The sequence below is a fragment of the Phodopus roborovskii genome, unplaced genomic scaffold, assembly GCF_943737965.1.
Source record: "Phodopus roborovskii unplaced genomic scaffold, PHOROB, whole genome shotgun sequence".
Classification (NCBI taxonomy): Eukaryota; Metazoa; Chordata; class Mammalia; order Rodentia; family Cricetidae; genus Phodopus; species Phodopus roborovskii.
Genome location: NW_026125506.1, coordinates 4,726,442 through 4,737,949, shown reverse-complemented (window position 1 = coordinate 4,737,949; position 11,508 = coordinate 4,726,442). Strand labels below are relative to the sequence as shown.

Genomic DNA, 11,508 nt, shown 5'->3' with positions numbered 1-11,508 from the left:
TGTGTTTTTGTTGTAAAAAGCTATGCTGCTGTGCACCTTTACCAGGACAGTCCTCCTTCCATATTTGTTTAGGCACAGTGAAGACTCAAAGCCACCTCCATCCAATCCTGCCCTCAGGTCATTCACTGTCATTCCTGTTTGGTTTCTTAACATGCAGACTCCCATATTGAGCGCACAGCAGAAGCTCTTTGAGTCCGGTATTTTTAGGGCTAAGATGTTCTGTTAGTGCCCATGTAATGAACGCTCCTTCTCTCCTCTCTCCCCTCCTTGCCCTGTCTTCTCTTTCCGTACCTCCATACCCTTTTCCTGTCCCTGTCCCTGCCTCCCATCTCCCCTCTCCATCCCTTCTGCCTGCCCCTATCTCCCAGAGTGCTTGGATGAACGGGCATGGCTGGGCTCATCACCCATTCTCCAAGGTGCTCCCCTAATGGTAATGTCTTTCCCATTAATCCTCAGCTTCCAGTGCTAAGTGAATGATGCTCTCCGAGGATGGAGTTATGTTCTGTAGTCAGAGAATAGAGTCAGCAAAGCCCAGCTCTGTCAGTAGATGCTTTATTAGAGGACTCAGTGTGTAGTGAGCACAGCCAGGCAGGCAGGGGCGGTGTAGGCAGTAGCTGAGGGGACAAGTCTAACACTTAATGTTTTTGTTCTCCTTGTTGTATGGGGCCTTGGAGAAGCAGATGGCGGCCTGGCGGTCACAGTTGCAGATGAAGGCCTCGCAGGAGTTGTTTTTGTCTGCAGGGAAACAAGAAGGTAAGTTGAGTGAAGCCCATGACCTTACTCTATATAATTCATAACCAAAGACATTGGTCGCTCTCCCAATGGTGCCGACTCAGGGCTGAGAGACAGAGCACTCAAAAGGACATTGTGTCGCCCAAACTGCTGGAACACACTTACAATAAAAATTTATTTGTTGTGTGTAACGTGTACGGTTTTTCTGCCCGCCGACGCCCGGTCTTGTCCTGCTGCTGCACCAGCCCCAAATAATGCACAGAGACTCTGTATTTGATACAATGCTGTTGGCCCTGTTACTTGTTTCTTATCGGCTAGCTCTGCCTTAATTATTAACCCATTTCTGATGATCTATGTATTTCTCTTACCGGGGAGCCGGCAGCATACTGCTTTCTCCAGACTCTCCATCTTGACTCCTCCTTCCTACTTCCTATTTCCTCCTTGTCTCCTAGTCCCTCCTATCTTCCTTTCCTATTGGCCAACAGTGCTTTATTATTAACCAGTATGAGAAACATATACAGAATGACATCTCCCATCATCTCCTCTTTTCTGTTTAAATAAAAAGAAGGGGTTTAACCTTAACACAGCAAAATATATCACATAACAGTTATCAAATAAGAATCACAGTTAACAATATTTAGTCCATTAACATTTAGCAAGATTAAAGGAAACTATTCTATCATCTATCCTATATTTGTGAATCTAAAGTCCTATATGTATCTTATCTTTAAACCTAACTAAGGAAAACTATAACCATAACTATTTGTCTTCAACTCCATCAAAGACCACAGAAGGATAGTATATAAACTCTAGAAATGACAGAGACAACTCACTGCCTGGTCACCCGAAGTTCTTTTGTAATCTTCCATCTTCAGCCCATAGGCCATAGTGTGTCTAGCTGACTCTTCAGCAACGCAGGAAACTTTAAACTGTCTTTTTGTATTGGCAGTTTGACAGTCACTTTTCTCTGTGTCCTGCATACTGTCTCGCAGACTTTTCCATGAAGCAGGATCTCTGTTAGCAATGTCCATCTTGAATCAGAAGTCACTTTTCTGTGGGTCCTGCATGTCCAGTTTATACAGCATAAAGTCAAACAGTCCAGACAAGAGCAGTATCTTGTCCAAATGGCTAGTCTTGCCATATTGGAAGCAAACTTCATAATGCATTTCTTCGATGTCCATCTTCCTTTCTGGTGCGGGTGGTATTACCAGGAGCAATTATGTCTCATTGTCAAGTAAAACCCTAAATCATTTTAAATGCCATATTCTGTAGGTCTTTGAAAGGTTTGAAGAATGCCTATCCATCTCAAATATATGTCTGTATATCTAGAAATACTAACTAACTTAACTATAAGTTCTAACTATCATAGGTAACTATCTATAATCTGTACTACATTATACATTACATTTCTAACTGAGCTCAATAAACACAATACCTAAACAAGAGGAGAAATATACATATCACCTTATTGACCTTAAATTGTATCAATAAATGAAAATCCATTCCAAAACAAAGTATTCATATCTATACCATAATTCCCTTTTTACCTTTAAAAATAATTGGCTGCGATCATTACCCATTTAAATGAAAACAAACATTTATAAACAATATTTGGGAATTTGGGCGTCGTTTTTTCCAAACTACTTCCTGCTGACAGGGGGCGCTGTCATGGGGATCCTAAGAAGTTGCAGAAATCTTGGCTGTAGTCTGCAAGTCTGCCTTGTTCAAGCTGTTTTGAATGTTGGATCATCAGGAACTCTGTTTTAGGGGGTCTGGCTTGCTCAAACCACATTAGTCTGGAAGGAATCCACAGCTTTTTATTTTCTGTGGAAACAAAATTAGAAATCCTTTTCCCCAGTAACTTGTCCTTAAACTTAAATGTTGGAGTCAAAGCATTTTTAAAATATATAAATTCAATTAATCCAGCAGCATTTCCTTTATCAGTTGTTATTTTCTCAGCAGTCAAACAATGTAGAGACAACACAATAGCATACAGTAACCAGATTCTCTCTGAGCTTTTCATCTTTATGTGGCTTTATTATTACTCTGTTTCTTTTACTTTTTATTTTTTGAGACAGGTTTCTCTGTGTAACTCTTATCTGTCCTGGAATTCACTCTGCATACCAGGTTTACTTTGCAATCACAGAGATCTGCTTGCCTTTGTCTCCTGAGTGCTGGGATTAAAGGCGTGTGCTACAACACCCAGTTCCTCTTTGTCTCTTTAAAACCATCTTTTTTTTTCATGTCTACGTATATTTTAAAACACACGGTAAACCTTTAGAGGTTTTTCTTAATATGAATCTGTCTTTACTGTAAATCTTCATCTTCGTCTGGCCACAAGTCTTTTATCTGGTAAACAACAACATTGCTAAAATGAAAGTCATAGCTGTGTCAGCCACGGTTTACCAAAGATGGTGGCGGGTACTTTTACCGCCAGCTCGGAAAGCTGTGCTCACCACCTTGGTCTGCGCTGCCACCCAGAAAGCATGCTGCCGGCTTGGAGATGTGGTCACTGCCATTGCCATCTCTCATACACACCAATAAATTGTTAGCAGAGTTATTTAAAAGCTGTGCGGTTTTTTGCCATTTATGCTGAGTCAGGAACCTTCCCTTAAAGGAGCCGTGCGAATATCTGCTTGTCTCTAGCAAGTCAGAGTCCAACCAAGAAAGATGCTGTTACCAAGAAACCTTGATTGTCTCTGTTCTTTTGTTTCTACAACCATTTTTTAACCTTTTGTTAAATTTTAAGTGTCAGTTCTTACTAGCCACGTGGGCGCCATCTGTAACGTGTACGGTTTTTCTGCCCGCCGACGCCCGGTCTTGTCCTGCTGCTGCACCACCCCAAATAATGCACAGAGACTCTGTATTTGATACAATGCTGTTGGCCCTGTTACTTGTTTCTTATCGGCTAGCTCTGCCTTAATTATTAACCCATTTCTGATGATCTATGTATTTCTCTTACCGGGGAGCCGGCAGCATACTGCTTTCTCCAGACTCTCCATCTTGACTCCTCCTTACTACTTCCTATTTCCTCCTTGTCTCCTAGTCCCTCCTATCTTCCTTTCCTATTGGCCAACAGTGCTTTATTATTAACCAGTATGAGAAACATATACAGAATGACATCTCCCATCAGTTGTGGGGCTGGGGAGATGGCAGAGTTTATGAGGGCCTGAGCTAGGATGCCCAGAGCCCAGGTAAAAAACAAGGTGTGGCTGGAGCATCTGCAACTCTATGGGAAGTAGTGAGCACAGATCCCCACATTTGTTGGTCAGTCAGGTGTGCTAAAAATAAGAGCCCTGTTTAGTTAGAGACCCAGCCTCTAAAGACTTGGTAGACAGTGACTGAGGAAGACACAGGATGCCAACTCATTCCTAGACGTAAAAATGAACAGGGATATTTAATCCTAAAACCAATAAAACAACAAACATCAATCACCACTTCTAAAATCATGTGATTTATGACAATCCTCCTGCCTCCACCCAACTGCTGGGATCGCCTGTGTCACCACCACACTCAGTGTAAGGGCTCTGGAGGAGGAACCCAGGGCTCTGTGCACACTAGACAAGCTCTCTAGCAACTGAGCTGTATCCCCAGCCCTCTGAATCCTCACCTGTAAAATGGGGATGATAAACCTTGCCCTGCATAGGTATTGGGTCCAGTGTTTGACTTATAGATAATGATACAGTTTTCAGTTGTTTAGTAAACATGGAGTCAGTATAACACACAGCTAACAGGAGAGGCTGTGGGCAGGCAAGGTGGATGGCTCAGGGAATAAAGGCGCTTGCTGCCAAGTCTGAAGTTCCATCCCCAGGACTCACGTGGAGAGAACAGACTCCTGCCCTCTGTCCTCAGAGAAACGCACCTGTGTTGTGGCACAGGCATGATTCCTCCACAAATAAAATCTAGATGTTTTTAGAAAGAGACTTTGGAAATGACGTGGATCTTTGTTGGAGAACCAAATGCCATCACTTCTAAGCTGGGTGACCTTGGGCGAGTGGCCCAGCCTTCCTCATCTTCTTTCCTTGTCAGGGACCTCATCTATCTTTCAGTGTCGACCCCCTAAGACTGTAGTGAGGTCACATGACAGCAAGGAAATGACCGCTAAATGGTGGCTGTCCTTGTTGCTTCCCTGCCCCTTCCAAACCCGCCGAGGGCCAAGCAGCCCACTCATTCCGGACGGTCAACCCACCACTGCAGGTGATCGTATTCCCAGAGCAGGAGTACGAGTAGGAATTGGTGTAGGGGTTGTCGATGAGGAATTTGCAGCTTTCCAGCTTCTTGGCCTGGGTGTAGCAATGGTCGTGCGTCTGGCAGCACCTGGAGAGAGGAAGGCAGAGCTGAGGGGCTGGGGTGGGGGGCATGGAGCACAGGAGGTCAGCCCTTTTCAGGACCCTGAACCTCCCTCACATGTGGCTATTGCTAAAACTGATGTCCCAGAAGAAAGCGAGCTCTATGAGCATGTCTGTATTTACTTTTTTGTTTGTTTGTTTGTTTGTTTTTTTTTGTTTGGTTTTTTCAACAGCCCTGGGCGTCCAGGGATTCACTCTGTTACTAGGCTGGCCTCAATCTCACAGAGATCCACCTGTCTCTGCCTTCTTAGTGTTGAATTAAAGGCTTGTGGAACCACCGCCTGGTATTAGAATATGTTTATTGAAAGCCATGTTTGCCAAGTGTGGTTGGTGTCGGCCTTTAATTCCAGCACTTAGGAGGCAGAGGCAGGGTGAATCGGTTCAAAATCAGCCATTGATGCATAAATGAGAACCTTTTTTCGAAAAAAGTGATATTTTAAAACAAAACTGCACAATATAGTGAAATTATGTATCCTGAATGTGTGTTGATGTTTTAAAACCAAGGCTGGCACTGACGGTGGTTGTGATGTTTCGTCATGCCCTAGTCTGGCATTAGATGGCAGCATTGCCCACTACTTACGCCTCACACAGTCTGCCACACCTCAGATCTCTGCGCTCAAGGTGGTCTACAGAGAGTTCCGGGACAATAAATAATAAGTAAATAAAAAAAAAAAAAAAAAGAAAGAAAATATGTGATGCTTAGTGAATATGCCTGTCTCCTATCCTTGCTTCATAAGATGCTCTGTTTGAGCCCTGTTCCCATGTCAACGCAGACACCCCAGCCCCCACCTGACTCACTCACCTGTCTAATTCATCCACCGGGGTGCCTGAGCCTCCCAAGCCACAGAAGCAGCCATAGTTGTTGTAATCCTTCAAGGGGTCACTCTCGGGGATGGTGCACTTGATCATCTTTCGGAACTGCCACAGAGCCCGTCGGCTGACGCTGTGTGCAGCAGCACCAGCTGTAAGAACGCAATGCACGCACGGCACATTCCATCAACTCAACTTGGCCTTACCCGGGGTCTGACGCCTGCCTGCCGGCTTCCTCCCTGACTCCTATCTGCTGCTGCATCAGGAGAGCACAGAATAGAGGTAGGTGTGTGTGTGTGTGTGTGTGTGTGTGTGTGTTTGCCCACACACACACACACACACACACACACACACTTGGAGCACTCATAATTGCCATGCTACACATGAGGTCAGAGGTCAGCTTTAGGGAGCTGGTTTTCTACCTCTACTGTGTAGATCTTACAGACCAAATTCAAGTCACCGGGCCTGAGCAGGAAGATGTCTGTCTACCCTTTTGAGACAGGGAGGAACTGACCTCTCAGTTCCATAACCCAACAACCCAACCATCTCTTGCACGTGGAACCTGCCCCACCCCCACTGAAGCCTAGGTGAAACCCTAGCCTTAGGCCAGTGGGATTCATCACAGCTCTAGCTGAGACCTTGAGTCAGCACTGTGGAGGAGAGGCAAGAGGATCAGAAGTTCAAGGTTATCTTTGGCTACTAAGAAAGTTCAAGTTGGAGAGATGTCTCAGTGGTTAGGAGCGCTGGCTGCTCTTCCAGAGAACTAGGGTTCAATTCCCAGCACCCATATGGCAGCTCACACCTGTCTGTAATGCCAGTTCTAGGGGATCCAGAATCCTCACACAGACATATATGCAGGCAAACCTTCGATGCACATAAAATATAAGTAACTGAAATAAATAAGTAAAAAAGCCGGGCATGGTGGCCCACGCCTGTAGCCCCAGCTACTCGGAAGGCTGACACAGGAGGATGGCTTTTTTGGGCTGTAGTGTGCTATGCCGTTTGGGTGTCTGCAGTAAGTTTGGCATCAATACGGTGACCTCCTGGGAGGGGGGGGACCACTAGGTTGCCTAAGGAGGGGTGAACAGGCCCAGGTCAGAAAGTTCAAGGCTCGCCTGGGCAATATAAGACTCCGTTTCACTCAAAAAAGGCAAGGGTCGAGGACTCCGGATTGCGCTTGCCGAGCTTGGAGGAACCCTGACGCCACACACACCCCCCCCAAATCCCTGGAGGGTCAGAGAGTCAAGGTGCACGTGGGGCCATGCGCTACCCTGCCTCACAAGAAGAATTTGGAGAGGGAGGAGGAAGAGAAAACAGAAATCAGGTAGGGTTGGAAACACAGTGCGGCCTCCAGCACTCAGGAAACCCCAGCAGCAAGTCGATCAGCTCGGAGGTTGGTGTTGAAGCCACATCAGTGTGGGTCAGCTCTGGGTGTGTCTCCCTGTACCCTTTCAGGGTGAATACATAGGATGCCCCTCAGCCTCCCCACCCCACCCCGTGTCATTCCTGAGCCTGTCTCAGCCTTCCACAGTCTGGGAATTCCGCTTCACGTGTTCCTTCCTTCCTCGTCCATCCGGGCCCAGGTCACAGATGAATAAGTGTCAGGACATGACAACCCACTCGCCTCTTCTAAGACACTCTCTACAAGTTCTGGGGCAGAATTTTTATTATTTAATCTTCTGCTTTTTTTTTTTTAAGGGCCTTCCCGTATTCCAAGCCGGTCTTGAATTCTCAGCCCCCCTGCCTCAGCCTCCTGAATGCTGAGATGGGGGGCATGCACCAACCACGGTGCATGGGGCATCATCTCACATCTTGAAAGGCTGGAGGGAGTTTGGCTCCGATGCTCCCCATTACGGAGGCCCTTCCTGGCCACGCACCCGAGGAGACCCTCTGCTGTTATTTCTCTTCCTGTTCCTTTCGCTGCACAGCACTTCGGTCTGTGTCTGTATTCCTGTTCACACGTGTGTGTGCATGTGTGTGTACATGGATGCAGAGGTCAACATCGGGAGGCTTCTTAAGTCACTAGTTTTTGAGACAGGGTCTCCCGATGAGCCAGGAGCTTCCTGTTTGGCTAGGGTGGCTAGCTAGCACTCCATAGAGACCTTGCTGTCTTCATTTCGCAAGTGCTGGGACTGTGGGGTGCGCCACCGCTGTGCCTGGCTTTTTCTGTGGGTGTTAGGCGCCCTAACTCAGGGCCATGCTGTTTCTTAGCTTTTCTTTTCTTTTTTAAGATTATTTTATTGTACCACTTGCCTGCCTGGTGCCTGTGATGGCCAGAAGGGGGCGTCAGATCCCCTGAAGAAGGTTACTGGTGTGAGTACTGGGAATTGAACCCAGGTCCTCTGGAAGAGCATCCAGTGGGCCATCTCTCCAGCCTTCATAGCATTTCTAACTCCCTTTACATCCATGTGCTAACCTTTGCCCTCCCTCTCTGTAAGACACAACGTTCCCAAGGGCAGATCTCACGCTTTTCATACTCCTTAGACGCTATCATTGTGCCTAAGAAACCGTGTGTGTGCGTGTGTGTGTGTGTGTGTGTGCGTGCGTGTGTGTGTGTGTGTGTGTGTGTGTGTGTGTGAGGCAAAGAGAGGTGAATCTCTGAGTTTGAGGCCAGCCTGGTCAGCAGAGTGACTTCAGGACAGCCAAGGCTACACAGAGAGACTCTGTCTCAAAAAAGAAAAAGAAAGAAAGAATAATTGTAGATATAATCCTGGCATGTATGCAATCCTAACACTTGGGAGTTTGAGGCAAGTCTGGGCTAGGATTTCCTCATCTGCATTATAAGACTATGTCAATAATAATAGTAGTAGTAAAGATGGCTCTGTAGTCGTGAGCATGGGCCGAGCTTGCACAGGACCCAGGCTGGGGTCCAGCACCCACATGGCAGCTCACAGCTGGCTGTGACCCCAGTTCTGAAAGATCAGACCCCTCTTCTGTCCTCTGCAGGTTCTGATCACACAGTCTGCAGACACACCTGCAGGGAAATGCTCAGACACAGAAATCAAAAGTAATACTTTTAAAAGGCTAAGGAAATTCAGATTGCCGGGTAGCTTAAAGGCAGGCAAATGGGTGCCAGGGCCATATGGCAGAGGCAGAGGGGCTTTCTTTCCTTGGGGAGGTGAATGTACCGGGCTTTTCTAAGGGGCCATCTGAGTTCAGACCTAGAGACTACAGGTGCAGGCTGTTGTGGACATGGGGTGAGCAGGGAACCCCAACCTAGAGGCTATTAGACCCCAGTGGGAACCCCAAACCAGAACTTCAGGAGAGATCAGCGTGGCCTGTGCATTGAAGCCAAGGGAGGATGTGGGGCTCTCAGAGGGGACAAGGGTCCTACCTGTGAGCAGAGCGACCAGCAGAAGGAGTTTCATCTTGAGTGAGGGGAAGACTCAGGTGACCGCTCTCTTTATAGTTGGGGGCCCCTCACTTCCATGATAAGGCTGTTTGCTCTGCTCTTAGCCACTCTGGGTTGGCCTTGAGCCTACTGGAGGAACAACCCAGAGGGATTTGCCTGTAAGAGATCTTGAAAACAACGTCATGGATTTGTGGCTGGCATCTCCTCACCATCTGGGTGTTCTGGAGTTTTCAGGCCTTGGAATCTTTTATTTTCTTTCCTTTTTTGGCCAAGTCCCAGGCTGTCCTGGAATTTACTAGTATCTGAGGAGAACTTTCAACTTGCTATGTAGCTAAGGATGACCCTGAATTTCTTTTGGGAAAAAAAATTCTTACTTTTAGTTATGTGTATGTCCGCGTGTCAGTGTGTGCATGTGTGGGTTCAGATGCCGGAAGAAGGGCGTCAGAACCCCTGGCGCTGGAGTTACTGGTGGTCGTGAGCCACCAGCAGAGGCGCTGGGAATGGAAGAGGTCTCTGCGGGAGCAGCACACTCGAAGCCCAACCCTGAGCTTCTGACGCTCCTGCCTTCATCTCCAAGCATCCAGTTCACACGGTGCTGGGGATCAAACCCCCGGTTTCATGCTTGCTGGGCAAACCCTCCCCAGCCCTGACTGAGTTCCTCGCTCCATCCACAGCTTCCGAGGAGCTGGGGCAGCTATCCTGTTGGACACCTGAGGAAAAGGTCACAAGGCAGAGATGAGTGCTGTACCTGTGTCCTGTGATGCTTGGGTGTGCGTGCGTGCGTGCGTGTGTGTGTGTGTGTGTGTGTGTGTGTGTGTGACACCATTGCATGGTGCTGTCATGCACTTCACAGAGGAGTTAATGGGCTCAGAGTGCTGAGGGGATTTGCCTGAGGTCACACAGCCAGCAAATGGCAGAGCGAGGTTGGCTCAAGCTTCGATCTGCCAAATCCCAAGGCACACATCTTCATTTTCCCCCACCATGTAAACATCGCTTCCCTTTCTCGCTCCCCAGGGGCGGTTTGTGAGAAAACTGTGGGGATGTGGACTTTCAGTACAGTTCTATCAAGTGTGTACGAGGCATTACGATTTAAAGACTTGTGTTTGTTCATTATGTGTGTTCGCACATATGGTGCGCAGGGGGTGGGGTGTCAGAGGGCAACTTGAAGGCTTGGTTCTCTCTGTCCACCATGTGGGCTCCAGGGATGGAAACGAGGTAGGCAAGCTTGGCCCAGAGTGTGTTCGGCCACTGGGCCTTCTGACCAGTCCCAGGATGTAACTTTATCTTTTTTATTTAATTTTTTCTTTTTTGGTGTATAAGCGGCACCGAACGCCCTTACCATGTTTCGAAACTACCACCCCTTCATTAGTTCCAGAACATTTTTATCATCTCAAAAAGAACCTTGCTCCCACTGGTAAACTATTCCTTCCCAACCCCTGACAACTCCCCATCCTCCGTGTGTCCCCACGGACCTCTCCCTCCCGGACGCGATCCAGGGCTTTGCACGTGCTGGTCAAACACTTAACTGAGCTACATCTCCAGACTCTGGTTTTTGGTTTTGAGACAGGGTCACTGTGTATTCCAGCCTGGCTTCAAGGTCACTCCCAATCTGTGTCCTCCACCTCCAGCTGGCTGGGACTATGGACACACAGTACCACACCTGCCTGCCTGTACTTCGTGTCTGGCGTGTGCACATGTATGTTTGCAAGTATTGAATGCGCGTGCATGCATGTGTATGTTGGTGCCTGTGGATATCAGAAATTCTTCCTCAGTCACTCTGTACCTTATTTTTTTGGGGGGGGGGACATGGTGTCTCACTGAACTGGAACTCACCAATTCGGCTAGACTGGCTGGCCGGCAGTCTCCAGGGCTGTCGGTCTCTATGCCCAGTTTTGGATCTAAACTCTGGCGCTGTTTCATCTTCCTTACAGTAGTTACATTTTACACTACTAATGACTGGTGCTGAGACCCCAGCCTGGGGGGGGGGACTCTGTTTCTCCTGACAAGGGCTCTGTTCCTACCACTGAAGGAAGATCTAGCTAAATCTCTTTGCATTAGAGATTCAAAGGCTAGGGTGAAAAACTGTGTGCTCAGAGAGTTAGAGTACCACCCTCACACACAGTCCTGACCGGCAGAGCTGCTGTAGATGGGGGCAGAGCCTGAACCAGTGCTGTCCCAGAGGCAAAGAGGAAGGGCTGGCTCAACACCCCACAGCAGCTCAAGAGCAGTGGCTGACAGAGCGCTGTGTCCCTCCCCCATGGATGC

The 11,508-nt window shown here is 47.7% G+C and overlaps 1 protein-coding gene across 1 annotated transcript; it reads right to left on the bottom strand.

Annotated features, from left to right (window-relative positions):
• Positions 1–536: 536 nt before the first annotated feature.
• On the bottom strand, positions 537–11,163 carry LOC127215899 (phospholipase A2, minor isoenzyme-like). The gene is made up of 4 exons (XM_051176368.1): positions 11,077–11,163; positions 5,884–6,053; positions 4,922–5,049; positions 537–735 (listed from the first exon to the last, which is right to left on the bottom strand). Exons 1-4 carry the CDS (start codon positions 11,161–11,163, stop codon positions 629–631), a joined length of 492 nt encoding a protein of 163 aa, XP_051032325.1. The 3' UTR covers positions 537–628.
• Positions 11,164–11,508: the final 345 nt, after the last annotated feature.

Excerpts from the sequence above, each read along its gene's own strand:
- LOC127215899 (XM_051176368.1), bottom strand. The coding sequence starts at position 11,163 with ATGAAACAGCGCCAGAGTTTAGATCCAAAACTGGGCATAGAGACCGAC. Across the intron at positions 5,050-5,883 it reads CCGGTGGATGAATTAGACAG|GTGCTGCCAGACGCACGACC; the intron begins GTGAGTGAGTCA and ends TCCTCTCTCCAG. Across the intron at positions 736-4,921 it reads GAATACGATCACCTGCAGTG|ACAAAAACAACTCCTGCGAG; the intron begins GTGGGTTGACCG and ends GTTTCCCTGCAG.